Genomic DNA, 18,108 nt, shown 5'->3' with positions numbered 1-18,108 from the left:
CTCCCAGCAGAGGAAGGGCAGAGGGGAGAACCTAGCAGGGGTAGGGAGAGGTACTTCATGTCCAGAGCAGTGTCTTACTGGAGGATCAGAGGAGAAGGTGAATGTAAGTTGCCTGCTGGGGTTATCTTGGGGCCCTCTCCCTCAGCAGAAAAGACCAGGCATTGCACAAAGGACTGGGAACAATCCGGGTCAGGTTAAAGGCTGAGGTCACAGGTTCTACTTTGTCCTCAGAAGATGGAAGGACTTCTCCTTCAAACATGTAAAGGGGGACAGGATGGAGGAAGACCTTCTGGCAGTGTCTTCTGAGTTTTGCCTTAAGTAGGAACTTAAAAAAAAAAAAAAAAAAAAAAAAAGCCAAACCTTTGCCTCATAACAGGGAGGAGAACCTGACCTCTGTTGCAGAACAGGAGGCAACAGAAAGCTGGAGGTTGAGGTTCTTAACTAGCTCGCTCAGCCTCTCGGCTGGAATTCCCAGCCGTATAAAGCTCTGCTGGGTACAGAACGGCTCAGCCATCCCACGATCCCAGAAAAACCGTGCCAGCCCAGAGCATTCCATCTCAGCCTCCCGTAGCGTTGCAGACGTTGCTGCCGATAAACCCCGAGCCCTGCGATTAACCTCCTCAGGTATGTAATTTGCCCTGAACACGAAGGCCGGCTGTGCCCCTGGCCTGCGTTCTGGATCCTTGACGGGCTCCGCAGGGTGGCCGGCGAGCCGAGCTCAGCTCCGGCGTCTGCAGGCTGCCCGGTGCTCGCTGGCCGTCTCCCTCTGAGCTCCCGCAGGAATAAGGAACGAAGGGAGAGCCCCCGCCACCCTCTCCGCCCTCTGGTGCGTGGCGAGCGGTGCTGAGCAGACCCTTTCCCACGCCTGTTTGGTTTTTTTGGTTTTTTTTTCCCCCCCATCACGTCGCCCGCAGCCGGCTACCCAAGGGCCGGGGAAACCAGTTGCCGGGGGCCAGCGGGGCTCTGGGCGGGAGCTGAGACCTGCCAGCCGGGAGCCTCCAGGGAAGGGCGGCGGGCAGCCATGGGAGCCGGGCAGCCCCTCCTCGCCCCCCGCCCCCGGCTCATGCGGCAGGGCCGGCCCCGGGCGCTGGGAGCGGGAGGCTTCGCGCCGCCGTTCCCGGCCGGTGCCGGGCTGCGCCTCCGCCGGTGCCGGGCAGCCCCCTCCGCCGGTGCCGGGCTGCGCCTCCGCCGGTGCCGGGCAGCCCCCTCTGCCGGCCGGCGCGGCGGGTGCCGTGGGCCCCGCTTGCCGATCCGAGGCGCCGGGCGCCGCCGCAAGCGGTTGGTGCGGTCCGGCGAAGGCCGGCGCCGACCCCGGGGCCGTGCCGGGCAGCTGGGGGACTCCGCTCCTGCCTGCACCTCCCGGTTAGTTTCCCGATCGAGGCACGGGCCGAGGTGGTGTGAGCCGGTCCGGCCGGCTGGTGGCTTGCCCGGTTACCCGCGGGGTTTGTCCCTTCGCCCCCACGTCTCCCGTCCGGGTCCCTCGCTGCGAGGCGCGCTGTCATCTCCGTGGGTGGCAGCTCTCCTGCTTGAAGGGTCTCGGCAGCGCCGGCGGGTAAGGCAGATGTGGACCGGGGGCTGGAGGAGCGGAGGCCTGACGGAGGCTCTCTTGGGATCAGAGCTAACTGTTCTTGCGAAGGTCCCCAACCCCAGATTTACCTGATTGACTTGCTGACTGTCTCAGCCTGATAATAAGAGGGTGTGTATGTCGTCCGATATTCGTGGCAGGTAGTATTATCCAGGGAACATCAAAACTTCTGCGATATGCAAGTCCGTGGCCCTGCGCCTCGTTTGTATTTCATGTTGCTGTCAAAGCTCTCCTGACCCAAACTGATCCAGTGTTAGGAATTTAGTAAATCTTATGCTGGAGCATAGTGGCAGGAGGCCACAAAGCTTTCATCTTTGCTCCAGCATGTAGAAGCGTTCTTGGTCGTGAGCAGCCTGGAGACCAAAGTAACCTTTCTTCTTGCCCATATCTGGAATATAAATGGAATCTCTTTGGGCTGGTGACAATCAATGCTTGAGCCTTTCAATTCTTTCAACAGCCCTTGCTATCACTGACCACATAGTTGCATGATTGTAGCTCAGAATGATAGACTTTCCTGAGTGGTTATTTCCCGAAATTGCAAGGTGCTGGTTGCTCCTACTTCTTGTGATTATTTCTTCTTTCCGTGCTCTTCAGGCTTCACTGCTGCAAATCCTTTTGGCCTGTGTACTGTCACAGTTTCCCCAAATGGTTGTGCAATGGTGTTACTATGGAACTGATAGGCCAGTTGTCATCATCCAGTGTTATTGGGGCAGTCTGCCTGCCATCCCAGGGCAAGAGGGGGGACCAACAGGAATGAGCTGAAGCCACTTCTCTGATCTAGAGCGAGATCTCAACGTACAGTGAGGATAATGACTCTTCCTGAGACTGATGGTGTGGAGTCTTGTTTGGCCTTTGTTAGTGGAAATTTTTTGGGGTCCCTCAGGTGTTCCCTCTGTGTCACGTGGTAGGTGGGATTATTTTTTGTCTTCTGTACAAAGGATAATTTCCTATGCTGTGCTCCACTGCAGTAAGCCATTTGTGTCAGGCTCCTGAGCAGATGGCTTTCTCCTTTGGGATCTCCTGAGGGACTACACAGAACATTGTTGCTTTTATAGCACAATATGAAAAGGATCATTCCCTCAATGCGCAAATCAAATGCAAGGTAAATGCCGTGGCAGAAAATTAGTGCGTGCATTCCTCAACCATCAGATTAGTGATAGATTGTTTGTTTCTTTAGTTTAAGAACATTTGATAGATTCATTTAGCACAGGCCAGTAAACCATTAAATTCACAGGTTACTTCAACCCTCACTCACTCATTTTCTCCTTGCTGCAAAACTATAGAGATGAAGCATTGACCTTGAGATAACTGGTAGACAGACCAGTGCTTCTGTAGATCAAGCTAACAGTAGTGCAGCAAAAACAGAGTGTCCGATGTTATACTTAGAGAAGGATGTGGCTGCTTATTTTTGTAGGACTAGAAATAGAAAGCATGTGGCACCTATTCTTTTGCGGTCTGTGTTGGCTCCTTAGCTGGTTACACTCAGTGCTGTTAGGCGAACTGATAGTTATCTAGATATTCCCCAGGGCCCTGCTGGGTGATGCTCTGGTACAACACTTGACATCAGGAAAGATGCTTCTGCTAAGAAGCCCACTGGCTATCCCATATGAAGTCAGCGAGCAGAGGACTCTGAGGAGTGCAAGGACTTGGAGCTAGTATTTACAGCTCTTATTTATGGTGTGGAAAGCTTGAAGGGCAAGGTAGGGACCAGTGTGGGTTTATGTTGAAAGAAGGCTCTGAGGTTGACCAGCTTCTGTTTTCGTACAGCATCTGTGAGGAATGAGATCCCCCTTCTTCAGTCTACAAGGCCTATCGTAACATTGATCCTACCTTGAGTTTGCATCTCCTCTCTGTCTGCTCTGAGAAGATGATTGGTCTAGGTGACCTCCAGGGGCCCCTTCCAACCTAAATATTTCTGCGAGCTAAGAAAATGGAAGAAAAGCAAGCAGATAAAGGAGTGTTCAAGAAGCTCAACAAAACTGGCAGTGGTTTCTTGTTGATCTCGGTTTATTACTGATCTTATGTTGACTTGTTTGTCTTTTCACAGCCTGCCAGCGAGGATTCTACCGTCACTCCCTGGAGACTAAACGCTGCCTGAAGTGCCCCCCCAACAGCTTGTCCAATGAGTTGGGGGCTACGTCTTGTTCCTGCAATGCAGGCTTCTACCGAGCACCTTCGGAGGGCCAGAACATTGCTTGCACCCGTGAGTCGCAGATGGAAAAAAAGAACAATATTTACACGGACTGGGGGATGAACTTACTGAGAGCAGCCCTACTGAGAAGAACTTAGGGATACTGGTGGGCAAAAAATTGGACATGAGCTGGCCATATGAGCTTGCAGCCCCGAAAGCCAGTCGTATCCTGGGCTGCATAAAAAGAAGCGTGGCCAGCAGGTTGAGGGAGGTGATTCTCTCCCTCTACTCTTCTCTCGTGAGACCCCACCTGGAGTACTGCGTCCAGCTCTGGGGTCCCTGGTACAAGAGAGACGTGGACCTGTTAAAGTGAGTCCAGAAAAGGGTCACAAAAAACAATCAGAGGGCTGGAACACCTCTCGTAATGAAGGAAGGCTGAGAGAGTTGGGGTTGTTCAGCCTGGAGAAGAGAGGGCTCCGGGGAGACCTTATTGCGGCCTTTTAATACTTAAAGGGGGTGTATAAGAAAGATGGAGAAAGACTTTTTACTGTGGCCTGTAGTGACAGGACAAGGGGCAACGGTTTTAAACCGAAAGAGAATAGACTTAGATAGGGCATACAGAAGACATTTTTTACGGTGGTGAGACACTGGAGCAGGTTGCCCAGAGAAGCTGGGGATGCCCCATCATTGGAAGTGTTCGAGGTCAGGTTGGATGGGGCTTTGAGCAACCTGGTCTAGTGAAAGATGTCCCTGCCCACAGCAGTGGGGTTGCACTAGGTGATCTGTGAATGTGAAGGTCCTTTCTAAGCCAAACCATTCCGTGATTCTGTGAACAAGGAGATGGGAGGAAACAAAACGTTGGGAAATGGGGATGAGAGATCAGAGAGGCAGAGGCTGGGGCGGGCAGAGGGCTCCGTTCGAAATGCATCAGCAGATGGGAAACTGCCAGAGTACTTTGGGTATTAACAGCTGGCTCTAATACTTTCTTTCATGCTTCTTGTAGGCCCCCCCTCAGCTCCCCGCAATGTCAGCTTCTCCCTTATTGGCACGCAGCTGAGTCTGTGGTGGCAGCCACCCAGTGACCACGGTGGGCGAAAGGACCTGACTTACACGGTCTTCTGTCAGCGCTGCCATTTCCCGTCGTGTGAGCCCTGTGAGCCTGGTGTGGTATTCTCCCCCAGTGCTTCTGGTCTCACTAAACCTGCTGTGGACGTGGACGGCCTAGAAGCTTACACCAACTACACATTTGCTGTGGAAGCCCATAATGGTGTCTCAGGAATGGGACCTGCTCCACAGAGAACTGCTTCAGCTGTCTGGGTCGCAGTTGGACATGCAGGTTAGCAGAAGCAGAGAGAAGTTCTTCCTGCTCATCAGGAAAAGGAAGAGGAATCTCTGTGAATGTTTAAGCTTTCTCCACCTTCTCCTTCTGTCTGCCACATGTGTTAGTATGGTGTGATAAGGACTGTAAGGTACCTCTGCCTCTGGCATGTAAAGTCCATCAGTCGTATTCCTTGCAAGTCAAACCAGCGGTAATCATTGCCCACCAAGAGCTGTCAATCTGCCAAGGACTTAACAGAGGTGAGGAGGGTAAAGCCCTCCCTGTCATACACTAGTGTAGTCCAGCCTAAGTGCTGTTACCTGTGTGACAGGAAGAACGGGGACTGTGGTGTGAAATATTTCGCGTGACTCGGATATTGCAAAAAATCCGACCAAACACAATAGAAACCCTGCTGTAACTGGGGGTGTGGAAAAAAAGCTTTGAAAGCCTGGAGAAATGAGGATGTTAAAAACATGCAAGTTCTTGACACATTTCTCAAGCTGTCTAGTTTGGCTGTCCTGTGATTACTTTCCAGAGTGCTGTGAAACATGATTATAGAAAAGTGACATCACAGTGCTCAACAGCCCTTGGTGCTTTCCCCAAGTTCTGATTTAGTGACAAAATACGACTTTTATTCCTGATGCTATACGGGGGCAGCACAACTCTGAGATAGAAAAGCAGAGCTACTTTTGGCTCACCTCATCACTTCCCGGTGATGATGAACGACAAGGAGAGAACCAGGCTTGACTCTTCAGTCCTTGCAGACTGTTGAGAATTACCTTTTTATTCATGAACAGCATGCACTCGCAGTCAGCTGAGAGATTTTGAGCATTGAATTTCACTGTACCCTTACGAAATGGAGCTGCATTCATAAATCACGTAGGATAGTTGTGTTACTGCTGCTGTAAGAGCATAAAATCCTAACGTTTTTATTTCAGATCGAACGCTTTCAGTGCAGTGCTGCGTTAAATGTAATTTCTTGGAACACTGATTTTGTTTTGAGGGCCAAACAAAGTTATGCTTCCACTGCTGGGGTAGAAGCATACTATTCACGGAAAGCAATTAATTACAACCGGGGACCTCATTTCCCTTTCAGCACAGAAGAGAAAGATGAGGGAGTGGCAGTGGCAATGAGAGCCAGTTCCAGTTGCGTGGTATGACCAGAGAAGGAAAGAGAGAGGTTCTGGTGGAGAGTGGCCCTAGTCTGCATTATGTTTGTATTTCTTCCTGACGTTCTCTGTTCTCCCCCCCTGCAGCTCCGGTGACAGTATCCCAGTTTATCCTGACACAAAGAGACGACAGCAGTCTTTCTGTCTCTTGGCTTGCCCCGCGGCAGCGCAGCCGGACCTCGGTGGAGTATGAGGTCATGTTCTTTGAGAAGGTGACTCCTGCCTTGTCCGTTCTTCCCCCTTTGACCCAAAGGGGTGGAAGAGTCCTCTTTGTTCAGTGTGCGTTCGTTACTTTGACCCGGTTTGATTTCTGCAGGGAGAGGAGGCACGTTACACAGTGAAGCACCTTCTTGAGCCCAACGTCACTCTGAGAGACCTGCAGCCAGACACAGCCTACCTGCTTCGTGTGAGATCCATCACACCCCTCGGCCCGGGGCCCTACTCCCCGGAGCAGGAATTCCGCACCCTTCCGCCAGGTAAAAGGGAACCACTGGTATCTAACCTCGGTTGGGAGACACTCACTTCTCCGTCAGGTTGTATATTCACATGGTACACGGATCTCTCCTTGTGTTCTGCTAGCTGCAAGGCACAGGCACCACGCTCCTGAGTTCCTTGTCACCAGGGCCAAGCCTGTTGCTTTGTAAAAATGTAGAACAAGGAGACGTCTGTCCTGTTTCCTTGCTGTCATATAAAATCCGCTCGTACTTTCCTGTTCAGAACTGATCGGTCTCAGGTTTGTGTGTTGTATTGGCAAACTACGTAACCAGCTCTTCGTCTAGTTCTCCTGAAAGACATTTTTATTCTGGCTAGTGTTTCCAACTTCAAATTTTAGCAAAATGGTTACTGTATGCCTCCTTTTGTGTGGAAGTTACTAGGGAAAAGGAGAACTCAAAGGACCTCACCACTATTTTTTTCCAGCTTTATCATTTCCACTGTATGTAGTGCAGCCCCTGAATGTAGCTCTGCCCAAAAAGGTGGTGTGTGCTGCTGAAAAAAGTTCACCAAAGCACGAAGTGTAGAAGGCCAAGCTGTTGAGGCCACAAGAAGAAGACCTTTCTCCTGTGTCGGAGAACATCTCATACAGGCCTCACATCCGACCTCCTCTTTCCCTGGGTTACCCAGAGGCTTCCCCTTTATCAAAAGTTTTCTGTAATGGAGTTTGCTCTCTCTTCATTCCACACATTCACAGGTCTTCCTATTGACCCTGTGGACAATTTTGGAAATACATCTGTTGAAATGATGCCTTTGAGAGGCTAGTTTTATTGTCATGAAATAAAGACATGGAAGAAAGCAAAGGCACACCTTAGTGTAAACAGTTAACTGTGTAAAAGCTGATAAGGAGTTGTGATACCATGATTGGAATATAATTTAAAGATTGGGCTTTTTTTTGGCACCAGGAGCCTTTGGTAAAATTTTCATGAAGTTGCAGTGCCAAATGATAATGACATAAATGATCTTTAACCAACAAATAATGTACCACAGGGGTTCTGTGGAAAATATGTAAGTTAACATGTACCTTAGATGATTTTGATTGTAAAAGAACATGTTAGAAAATACTTTCATCAATATTATTTTTTAAAATAAAAGTTGATCACCTCATCATGCCAAGACAAAGGTATTTTGAATATGAAAGGGATTAAAAAGAAGTGCCAGCAAGGTTTCATTTGGTGGGAGTTCTTCTTTGATAATACTAGAAGCCTTGTTTAGCTGTAATGGTCTAGGGATATTGGTGGAACAAGATTTGCAGGGAGAGGCAATTTTTTTTAATCTGAATTTGAGAATTTAGGTCTCTTAATTTCCTGCAGAAGTCCTATGTACCTAAAAGTTTGTCCATTTTATTAATAAAAGATATTATTTCACCTTCCAAATCTTGCCTTGTTGATTTTAACAAAAAAGAACACTAGCTCTGCCTCTGGATTTCTGTGTAACTAAGCTGGTGATTTTAATAAATTTAGTGGCGTGAGTCAGCATCAAATTGAACAAGAGTAACAGGTGTTAATTAGGCTTTACAGATACTGACCATTGGACTGGATGTTAGGAAACACTTCCAGACACAGTTGTCTGTGTCATGCAAGCTGTTCCTTGCTTTAAAATCTGCTCGTTTATTGAAACAATTTCTTTAGGAGTTTTCTTTCTTCTGGATGTTTTCCTAAATCTCATTAGTGAAAATATTAAAAAATGTAGATTCTCATTAGATATGGATATGAACACTTTTAATTAAGGTATTTTTAAGTTTTTTAAATTGTTTTTTAAGTTATGGGAAATAAGGTTTAAAAACACATTCTTCACCAATGGAGGTCATTTAGCACTTCCTCTGATGAATTCAAATATACTGTATGGAAATGGATGGCTTTAGCTTGAGAATCTAAATGGAAGAAGACAAGCTGTGTTATGTGAAAGCTATCTGAATGCTGTCCAACCACAAAAATGAAACCACCTGACTCTTAGTTTTGAGAAAGCAGGAATAAGATGTTAGACTGCAAGTTCCAAAGTCAGTACTTGCTTGTTTCGAAAGTCCTAAGCAGACAGTGGCTTCTGTCAAGGTAATTAGGTAAAGGACCAACCCCTGATGATATAGATGGAAGGAGAGGGGGAAATTAATTCAGTAAACAAGAAGAGAGTCAAGTTAGACTGCTGGGGAAAATCATGTCTTTGCTGTGCCATAGTCTGAATCAGCTACTGAGCAGAGAGAAGGGTCTGATCTGAAAGAGTAGCTGGAGAGGAGTGGGAGGGAAGGAACAGCTGTTCTTCATTTCTGAAAGTGTCATGGAATTTATGTGGGAAATCAGGCATAGGGATAAATTACTCAACTGGAAGACCAAGACTGTAGACAAGAGTCAAGCCGCTACCCACCAGAAGGTGCTCCATGCACACGAATAACAGTACGATAGGACTCAAATCTGCTGCTTGGAAGGCAAATAGCCATAGCTTACCTAATACCGTTGGCTGGTAGAAGCTGGTTGCTACATTCCAGACAAATAGTTCTTGGTCTTTTAAGTGATATTGCCTTTCTCGTTGTTTCTGCAGACACGGGAGCTCTCTCTGGTGGAGTCATGGTCTCTATTATCTTCGGAATTCTACTATTTATTGGGCTGTTTCTGGGACTTTTCATCTTTCGGCGAAAGTAAGTGTTGATTTTTGGTATTGAAAAAGGTATAGATGTAGGAATAGCTGAGCTATGGGAGCTTGAGAAAGGGAGGGAGGCCCTGATTTCTCACAGGATATTGGATAGGTAGAGGTTAGTTAGAGAAGAAGGAGTAAGACCAGTGTGCTGCAGCAAGATGGCATGAGTCTCGGTAAGTAATTTTGATTAGCAGGATTGGAGGGATTGATACATCTGTAAGATAATGCTTGCTGCTGAGGACAGAGGAGAATGTGGTAATTTCTCAGTTTTGTTATAATCCAGCACTATCATATTGTTATCATGACAGATGAATAAAAATATTGTTATGGTACAATCGTTTCTGTAGCTGCTGATCAATTAACGGGGCAATACATGTATCCAGTCATTTCAAACTATTTTCCGTATACCATTACTTTAGTGGTCCTCTACCCAGATACAAAATTCTGCTTCCTTTCTAAAGGTCTCTAAGGCTGCTATTGTTTGGTTTTAAGAAGATCAGGTTTTGTGCTGAAAGTGTACAGAAAACATAAAATAAATAGAAATACATCTGTAATTCAGCAAGCAGAGGGATGAACAAAACTACCTGCATGGAAACAAAGCTACAATTCTAAATGTAGACGAAGCATCACATTTTCTTGCTAGCTGTACTCTACCAAGTAGCTGCAGTGTCTGGTTCCACTTTGCTCTGTGCTACCCTGAACTCTGTCCCTGACCAACTAGGGCAGACACCCTGGAAGTCTCGCTTTTCTCTTTGCTATCTGCTGACCGTTTTATTTTCATGACTGCTTCTTATGTTCCAGGCAGGCTCGTCGGAGACAAGCACGGCCAGATTACAATACTTCAGGCTTTGATCGAGGTGAGCTTCAAAGGGGTGGTAGAACCAGGGAGAAGCCTGGAATGGGTCGGAAGGAATGAAAAGAAGCAGTAGTTTCAAACCAGAAACTGGCATGGATTTTCTGATGTAATTTGCTTCTTCCAATAACAGCTCTAGTCTTCAATGTGTGTTTGGTAGATTTGTTTACTGCCATTGTCAGAATCCCATGGATTCACCTCTGCTTCTGTAGCTTTGCCCTACAGAGCTTGTCCAAAGAGTTGACAGGTTAATTTGCTCTGTTGTTTCCCTTTACCGTAGAGAAGGTCTGGTTGAAGCCCTATGTAGACCTGCAACCGTATGATGACCCCAGCAGAGGGGTACTGGAATTCACTAAGGAACTGGACGTCTCTTGTGTCACTATGGAGAATGTGATTGGAGAGGGTGAGTTACTTGTTGCTCTCCCCATCTTCCACACTCTTATTTTGCTGCCTATTCCCAAGTTCATCTGTGACCTTTTGCCTCTGGTTGTCCTCAGGGGAGTTTGGGGAGGTCTATCGTGGGTCCCTGCGGCTCCCAGGGAAAGAACGTATTGTGGTTGCCATCAAGACCCTGAAGTCGACATATTCAGACTCCCAGTGGTGGAACTTTCTACGTGAGGCAACAATTATGGGGCAATTCAATCACCCGAACATCGTGCGACTGGAAGGAGTTGTCACCAAAAGTAAGAGTGTGCAGGAGAGAGCCCTGGAATGAAAGCAGAAACTGGCACATTTCTCAGACCTTTCTTAGAGAGGATGCTGTCAGAGAAGCTGTGCTTGGAGAAGACAGGCATTGTCATGTTAGCCTGTGGCAGAGAATGAGGAAGGGAGGAGAGGTGTGGATTTCCAACAGAGTCATGAGGCAGTGTGAGGAGAGGTCTTCTTGGATTGGTGAGTGGATAAGAAGTTGGGATAGTGTAAGGGATGCTGTGAGGTTATATGTGTGACACAAGAAATACGAAATCACTGGGGGAGGTGTAAGGAGAAGCGTCAGCCAGCTGTGCCAGTGGAGTAGGGATGTTGGCTGGGGTTGGATATGGTTCTCTGTGTTGGGGCAATGTGGAGAGCATTGAAAGGCAAGAGTAGGAGAATTACAAAAAGGCTGACACCTTCTTGTCTTCTTCAAGGGAGGCCAATGATGATCATCACTGAGTATATGGAGAATGGAGCGCTGGATACCTTCCTCCGGGTGAGAGACCCCAATCTGTAGTAGGCTTGTGTACTGCTGGAACTTGCACTTGACCTGGATTTAGGACCCTAGAAATAAGATCCAGACATCCACTTACTTTCTGCTTACTAACATGTCCAGTCTCAGCAGTTGAAGCTTGATGCCATCCAGTTTGGTCAGTGTCCAGAGTGCTGTCTTTGGCAGTTGGAGGGCAGATGCCTAATGATGACTCTGGAGACCACTACCAGTCCCTTAGTGAGAATCTGTTGGGTCCTTTGGGTTACAGCATTGCCTTTTTCCTTGTTCACCAATGCCCACTTTTATAAGTTGGTGAGGCCAGTAACTAGAAACCAAGCAGATTGAAGTCGCTTGACCAGGATCTTCTCTCACTTCTTCTTCCATGCAGGACAATGAGGAAAAATTTAGCTCTGTGCAGCTCGTGAGCATGCTGCAGGGAATAGCCTCTGGCATGACCTACCTTTCAGAACACAACTACGTGCACCGGGATCTGGCCGCTCGCAACATCCTGGTAACACGCAGTCTTCAGTGCAAGGTGTCTGACTTTGGTCTTTCCCGAATATTGGAGAATGATGCAGAGGGAACCTATGAAACGAAGGTAATGCAAAAACAATCTTTCACTCTTGTAAATGAACTGTAGTCTCAGGGCGATTGGGATTCTGCCAGATAAGAATGGCAGAATTTCTTCACAATAGTGAAGAAACACCAGATGGGGGGGGAAGATTTGGATGGAAAATACCTGAGGAAAAGCCATAGTAAAACTGCAAGTCACAGTGTGGATGATTCGGAAGGTAGTACTTTTCTGTCTGGAGTCCATGTTGATTTTGTTTGCAAAGAGATTCAGAGGGATTGTGGTTTTGAAAAGAGAAGCAAAATAAGAGGTCTGATCTTTTGGACTCAACTAAATCTAGCTTTGAAGACAGCCCTGCTGTGATCAGGGGTTTGGACTAGAGACATCTACAGGTCCCTTTCAATGAAAGTCCCAATGATTCTAATGTCTGGTGTCATCCAAAATAGGGCTGTGACTGGTGTCAGGTTCTTAATTCCACAGCAATGGTTTTGTGTAGCATTCAACTGAACAGGGGCTTAAACTCGTTCACTTTCCAAGAACATTTCTGTCCTTTTGAGAAATTTCCCCAGGGGTGGTTACATGTCACTTCAAGTGAAGCAGGCCCAGTCTTTGAACCACTTTTTGTAAGCTCCTTGCATGGAAGTACTGGAGAAATACAACTCAGTGATACATGCTGGATACACTATGTCTCTGCTCTTTCACAGGGTGGTAAGATTCCCATCCGATGGACAGCCCCAGAAGCCATTGCTCATCGGATTTTCACATCAGCCAGTGATGTCTGGAGCTTTGGAATTGTCATGTGGGAGGTGCTGTCATTTGGTGACAAGCCATATGGGAACATGACCAATCAAGAGGTAACAGACACCGAGCTCAAGTACTGATTTAAAAAAATAAACGAGTCATGTAGGCCCAACTTTTGTAGATCTCCCTCAGCCTGCAGTCTTGACATTCTTTTGAGCACATAACTACTATGTCTCCCTCCCTGCTAGAAATCAATGCAACCAAGTCAAGGGCAGTAAGTGTTCGGGCCTCTGAACCACGTTCAGGTGTCAACAGCAGTGCGCCGAATTAAAGACTGGTTAAATCAGTCATGGCCTTTGGGTCTGGAGATGGTTTCTTTCTCTTCTTCCTCTGGCTCTGGACTGTTATGTCTGGTCTCATTCCAGGTTCAGCACATGGGTGAGGTTAGCGCATGCTGTTGAAATTATTCCTCAGAGTCTGGTTCCCCTTTTCTCACCGGGCCTGTGCCGGGATCATTTGGTCCTCACTTCGCATGAACACGTGCCCTGAATGGCAAATGGGAGCTAAGCGAGTAAGGGATTGAAAGTACATGAATATGCCACTTCACTTTTTGCCATCCCTTAGGTCCCCTGATCCTTTGCTGTGCTGCCCAAACCCTACTTCATACACGTGTAATCTGCTTCAATCCCTCCCCGACTGCACGCTGTGCAAAATGGTGAACTGCCTGCTCCCAGCCCCACAGAGGTCTCTGGTTCTTCTTTCGTGCTCTCCGCTCTTCTTCTTTCGCGCTCTCCGCTCTTGGCCACATTTCTGTGTCCTCTGTGCAGGTGATGAAAAGCTTGGAGGACGGGTACCGGCTCCCCCCACCCGTGGACTGCCCATCTATCCTCTATGAGCTCATGAAGAGCTGTTGGTCACACGATCGGATGAGGAGGCCTCATTTTCAGGAAATCCGGGCACAGCTGCAACATTTCATCTCAAGTCCGCAGCTGCTCCGGCCCGTTGCAGACTTTGACCCCAGGTAAGCAGGCTGTCACTGGAGGAGGAGAGGTTAACTGGCAGATTTTTCACCTCCCTGGCTCCAGCAGAAGGAGAGTTAGTGCTAGCGATGCAGGCTGGCAAGAGGCACCTCGAGGGCTCTGTGCGCAGAAGATGGCGGTCATCTCTCCATCATGGTGACGGAGGGCATAGCCATTGCCCTGGGCAGTCTGACCTCGCTCTGCAGAAAGGCGACAAGTTGGCCTAGCCCTGGCAGAGGGTGCTCGCCCTTTCGCTACTGTCTCATAGTACTGGCCATTTAAGGGAGCTGCAAGGCTAATGAGGGTTTTATCTATCTTTAGGGTAACGCTCCGGCTCCCCAGCTGCAGTGGATCTGACGGGATCCCCTATCGATCCATCCCCGAGTGGCTGGAATCCATTCGGATGAAGCGCTACATCTCCAACTTCCGCACTGCCGGCCTGGACACCATGGAGTCCATTCTGGAGCTCACTGCTGAGTAAGGGCAGGATAAGCTCCCCCAGGGCACCCCAGGCTATGCTACTAATAGCTGTGTCGGTGCTATCTGAACAGGCACTCGTATTTACTTGGAAGGCTTCTCTCCATCCTTCTCTATACAGTTACATGGAAATGGACTGGCTTCTTGCCCTAAAAGGGAAGAATCAACCCACAAGAATTGGGATCAGCCCAAACTGTGAGACTAATTCCCTAACTGTCCATCCTTGAGGCTCTTCAGGGGCCTGTGTTGCTCTGAACTCACATCAGACACAAACAGCAAAGGGAAGCAATAGGCGGCAGACAGTTCTCTAACCTGACCATCTCCCCACCCTTGCAGGAGTTTATAAGATAATTTTCTTGCCTTGAACTCCACATGGGCTAGTGATATCCCTCCCTCCCCCATCAGCCAGGCACTGTTCTTTCATAGAGCAAAGTCCTTCTGGGCTCCTTAGAAGGACTCAGATGCTTTACCAACACAGCTGTGTTCCATTGTAGGGTCAGGGACATATGTAACTGCCCTGGCTGGAACTGGCTATAAAGCAAATGAGCAGGCACTGACCTCCTAAAGGGTTGAGCTGTGGCCCCTATCACAAGCTGACATGGGCAGAGTCCTGATTTAATGGGAGCACAGGCCTAGGCATGAAGTGGGAGAAGCCAGTTGACTGGGTGGGCAGAGGTAGCTGGGGAAGAGCAGAAACATCTAGAAGTTTCTTTTCTCTAGAGAAAAGGTAGGCATAGGAGGAGGCACTGAGGGAAAGGAAGCTTTCTGAACTAATGCCTGATAACTGTTTCTGCCCTTACCCACATCCCAGTCCCCAAAGAACAAGAACAGCAAGTAATTTTTTTTTCCTTTCTTTTCCCATTTCTTTCAGGGACTTGAAACAGATGGGAGTGTCACTTCCAGGCCACCAGAAGAGGATCCTGTGTAGCATCCAAGGCTTTAAGGAGTGATCAGTCATTGCTCGCTTAAGCCTGCTAAATGCCCGTTCTTACCAGATATCACTTGGAATCATTCCTATGGCAATTGCTTCCAAATGAGTGACTGGGCCAAGCAGAGCAAAACAGCCAGAACTGAAAAGGCTCATGAGGCAGCACCACCTGCTCTCATTTCTGTTCCCCCTTGCTTTAGCTCTACAGCAGCCATCAGTATGTTTCAGAGCACTGGTCTTAGAAACTGTTCTCAACCCTGTCTTCTGTAGCCTGTTCTGTGCAGCACCAAGTAATCCCTGTAGTCCACATACTGGAGTTACAGACCCTAGGTATATGACATGGAAACACAAGGATACCTACAAAGGCGGTTGGAGGGTAATGTTTTAAGATTAGAGATGAGGGTTCAGATAGACTGGGACATTCAGGGAACATGCACAAGGACACAGGCATGTAGGGATCGGGCCCATTCCCTCCCTGGCATACATCCCTTCTCACTTCAGCAGCCTTCTGTCTTGCTTATTTTACAACAGGAACAAACTATTCAGTCTTTCACAAGGCTGCTGGTAAGGGGTATGTTTTTTAATTCAGCTATTCTTGCCTTAAACACCAACTCATGGTGTACTTCCTTCTTTGGAGGAGAAGCTGGGAGTAGCAGCATACTCTGCTGCCACTTGCATGATCATGTAACCTCAGCATGTTGCTGTTTTGCACATGCACAGTTCAGCAGGGAGATTTACATTTCTCCAACCTACTTAATATCTTTACTTGTGCCACGGACAGCAAACCCTTTAGGTACTCATTTTTCTCTGCCCCTTTTTAAAACAGAGAATAGTCTTGTTGGCTGGATAGGGTATTTGTAACAGAAAAATGTGTAGGTGGTCTGTCTTATTCCTTCTCTGTGGAGGAAATGTTATTATTTATCAGCTCAAGACAGTTATCAACTGTAAATAATATTTTGTAAATAAACCTGTGGCAGAGCAGGCTGTGTTGGAGTTCTTTGACTTATTTCAAATATGACTGGAACCTTCAGCATATGTATTATAAATTCCAGCATGGTCCTTACATCCACGTTTAGTTGTTTCAGCCAATGGTCTTTGTCCATTTAACTGCAGATTTCATGTGGAAATGCAGTTGTGTTAGGGTTAAAGGATACATATGCAGCTGGTCACTTCAGACTTTTTTCCTCTAGACCCAGTTACAGCTGTATCCATCCATCAGCAAAGTCCATATTTTTATTGCTGTATTTATTCCTAAATCATGAGAAGTATTAGAAGCTACTGCTGGAGTTTGATGAAATACACGTGAGTAGTAATTCCTTCTCCTGCAGAATAGGCTGTCTCGGGGGGAATCTCACTCTGTTGTTCCTAAGACTTTCTCCTAACCTGGGAAGAACAGTCACCTCAAGATTTATTTTTCAGTGCTTGAGCTAAGTCTAGGTTGGTAAAGAAGGTGAGTGCTAGCCATTCAGCAATCAGTTAACTTGCTGTAGATAGCTATTAGTGTTTCCATAATTGTATAATGCTCCAAATTCTTCAGGCTACAAATTAACTCTCCTGGGAAGGTCTTGCTTAATGATAAATGACAGAAGGGTTAAGTAGCAGAGATCTAAACAACTGCAACTTAAAGCAAGAAGTTTCTATGCAACATGAAAAGCAGCAGAGTATACACAAGGAACCGTAGTATACAGGTACCTCAGTTACTCAAGTCACTGCAACTGTAGTAAGGGAGACAGCTGACAAGATAAGCTCTTACTGTGAGTCTTGTTAGTATATCAGTCTTAGTAATAGGTGTCTTTAACATGAAGTACAGATAATAAATAAAGTTGCTACATGGTAGGTATCCAGGCTAGAAGATAAGCCCTGGTGAGGCTGACAAGATGATGAGCTTGTGTCATGTATATGTAAACTTTAGCCTATCCTTGCAGAAGATAGAAAATTGGGAGTGGTTGATACATCAGATAGATAGTTGTGCTGCCATTCAGAGGGACAGGAGAGAGGATACTGATGAAGCTGAACAAAGGGAAATGGAGAGCCCTGCAACTGGAGAGGAATAGCCCCATGCACCAGTACACGCTGGGGACTGACTGGCTGGAAAGCAGCTTTGTCAGAAAGGACTTGCAGGTCATAGTGAACAGCAAGTTGCACTTGAGCCAGTAACGCACCCTTGTAGCAAAGGTGACCAACAGTATCTGGGCTACATTAGCAAATACATCACCAGCAGCTGGAGAGAGGCAGTTCTTCCCCTCTATTCAGCATTGGTTAGACATCAGAGCATTGTGTCCAGTTTTGGGCTCCCCAGTACAAAGAAGAATATGGACTTACTGGAGCAAGTCCAGTGAAAGACTACTATGATTTTTGAAAGGATTAGAGCATCTGACATATGAGGAGAGGCTGAGAGAGCTGGGACTGTTCAGCCTCGAGGTGAGAAAGTTTGGGTGGCTCTTATCATTGTGTATAAATACCTGATGGGAGGGAGTGAAGAAGGAACTGCACTCTCCTCAGTGGTATCCAGTGAAAGGAGAAACAGTGGGAACACATCAAAATACAATAAATTCCATGTGAAGGCAAGAAAAAACTTACTGCGTGAGTTGTTAAACACTGAAACAGGTTACCTGGGAGGTTGTGGAGTTCTTGTCCTCGGAGGTATTAAAAAACTGACAGGGTACATTCCTGAGCAACCTGCTCTGGCTGACCCTGCTCTGAGCAGGGAGGTTGCTTCCAACTTCAGCTGTTAGGAGCTGCTGAATCAGCTGGCCTGATAGAGAAGAGGCTGCTCAGTTCCATGTCCTCAGGTACAGCCAGTAGCAAGCCTGAGCATGTATTCCCCATAGGCACCCATACACACAAAAATATACATGTATATAATATGTGCATGTGTGTATATATATATATATATATATATGCACACACACTGTACATGAATGGCCTGAGGCAGAAACCAGCAGTCATTCAAGCACAGCAGAAACAGCCTGATCCCATTCCCTTCTCTGGCTGATCAGGATGAACC

At 47.3% G+C, this 18,108-nt stretch overlaps 1 protein-coding gene across 1 annotated transcript in view; it reads left to right on the top strand.

Moving 5' to 3' along the window:
* EPHA1 (EPH receptor A1) overlaps nt 1-16,082 on the top strand; it is a 34,966-nt gene extending 18,884 nt beyond the window's left edge. The window contains exons 5-18 of the mRNA XM_030020630.2: nt 3,633-3,788; nt 4,720-5,052; nt 6,291-6,415; nt 6,520-6,679; nt 9,231-9,327; nt 10,128-10,183; nt 10,460-10,582; nt 10,677-10,862; nt 11,307-11,368; nt 11,754-11,963; nt 12,641-12,790; nt 13,505-13,698; nt 14,018-14,173; nt 15,045-16,082. Of these exons, the coding sequence (XP_029876490.1) occupies nt 3,633-3,788; nt 4,720-5,052; nt 6,291-6,415; nt 6,520-6,679; nt 9,231-9,327; nt 10,128-10,183; nt 10,460-10,582; nt 10,677-10,862; nt 11,307-11,368; nt 11,754-11,963; nt 12,641-12,790; nt 13,505-13,698; nt 14,018-14,173; nt 15,045-15,123 (2,087 nt within the window). The 3' untranslated portion in view covers nt 15,124-16,082. The remainder of the gene's footprint in view (nt 1-3,632; nt 3,789-4,719; nt 5,053-6,290; nt 6,416-6,519; nt 6,680-9,230; nt 9,328-10,127; nt 10,184-10,459; nt 10,583-10,676; nt 10,863-11,306; nt 11,369-11,753; nt 11,964-12,640; nt 12,791-13,504; nt 13,699-14,017; nt 14,174-15,044) is intronic.
* Nucleotides 16,083-18,108: the final 2,026 nt, after the last annotated feature.

Source organism: Aquila chrysaetos, chromosome 7 (genome assembly GCF_900496995.4).
Source record: "Aquila chrysaetos chrysaetos chromosome 7, bAquChr1.4, whole genome shotgun sequence".
Lineage (NCBI taxonomy): Eukaryota > Metazoa > Chordata > Aves > Accipitriformes > Accipitridae > Aquila > Aquila chrysaetos.
This window is presented reverse-complemented; position numbering and strand designations above follow the sequence as displayed.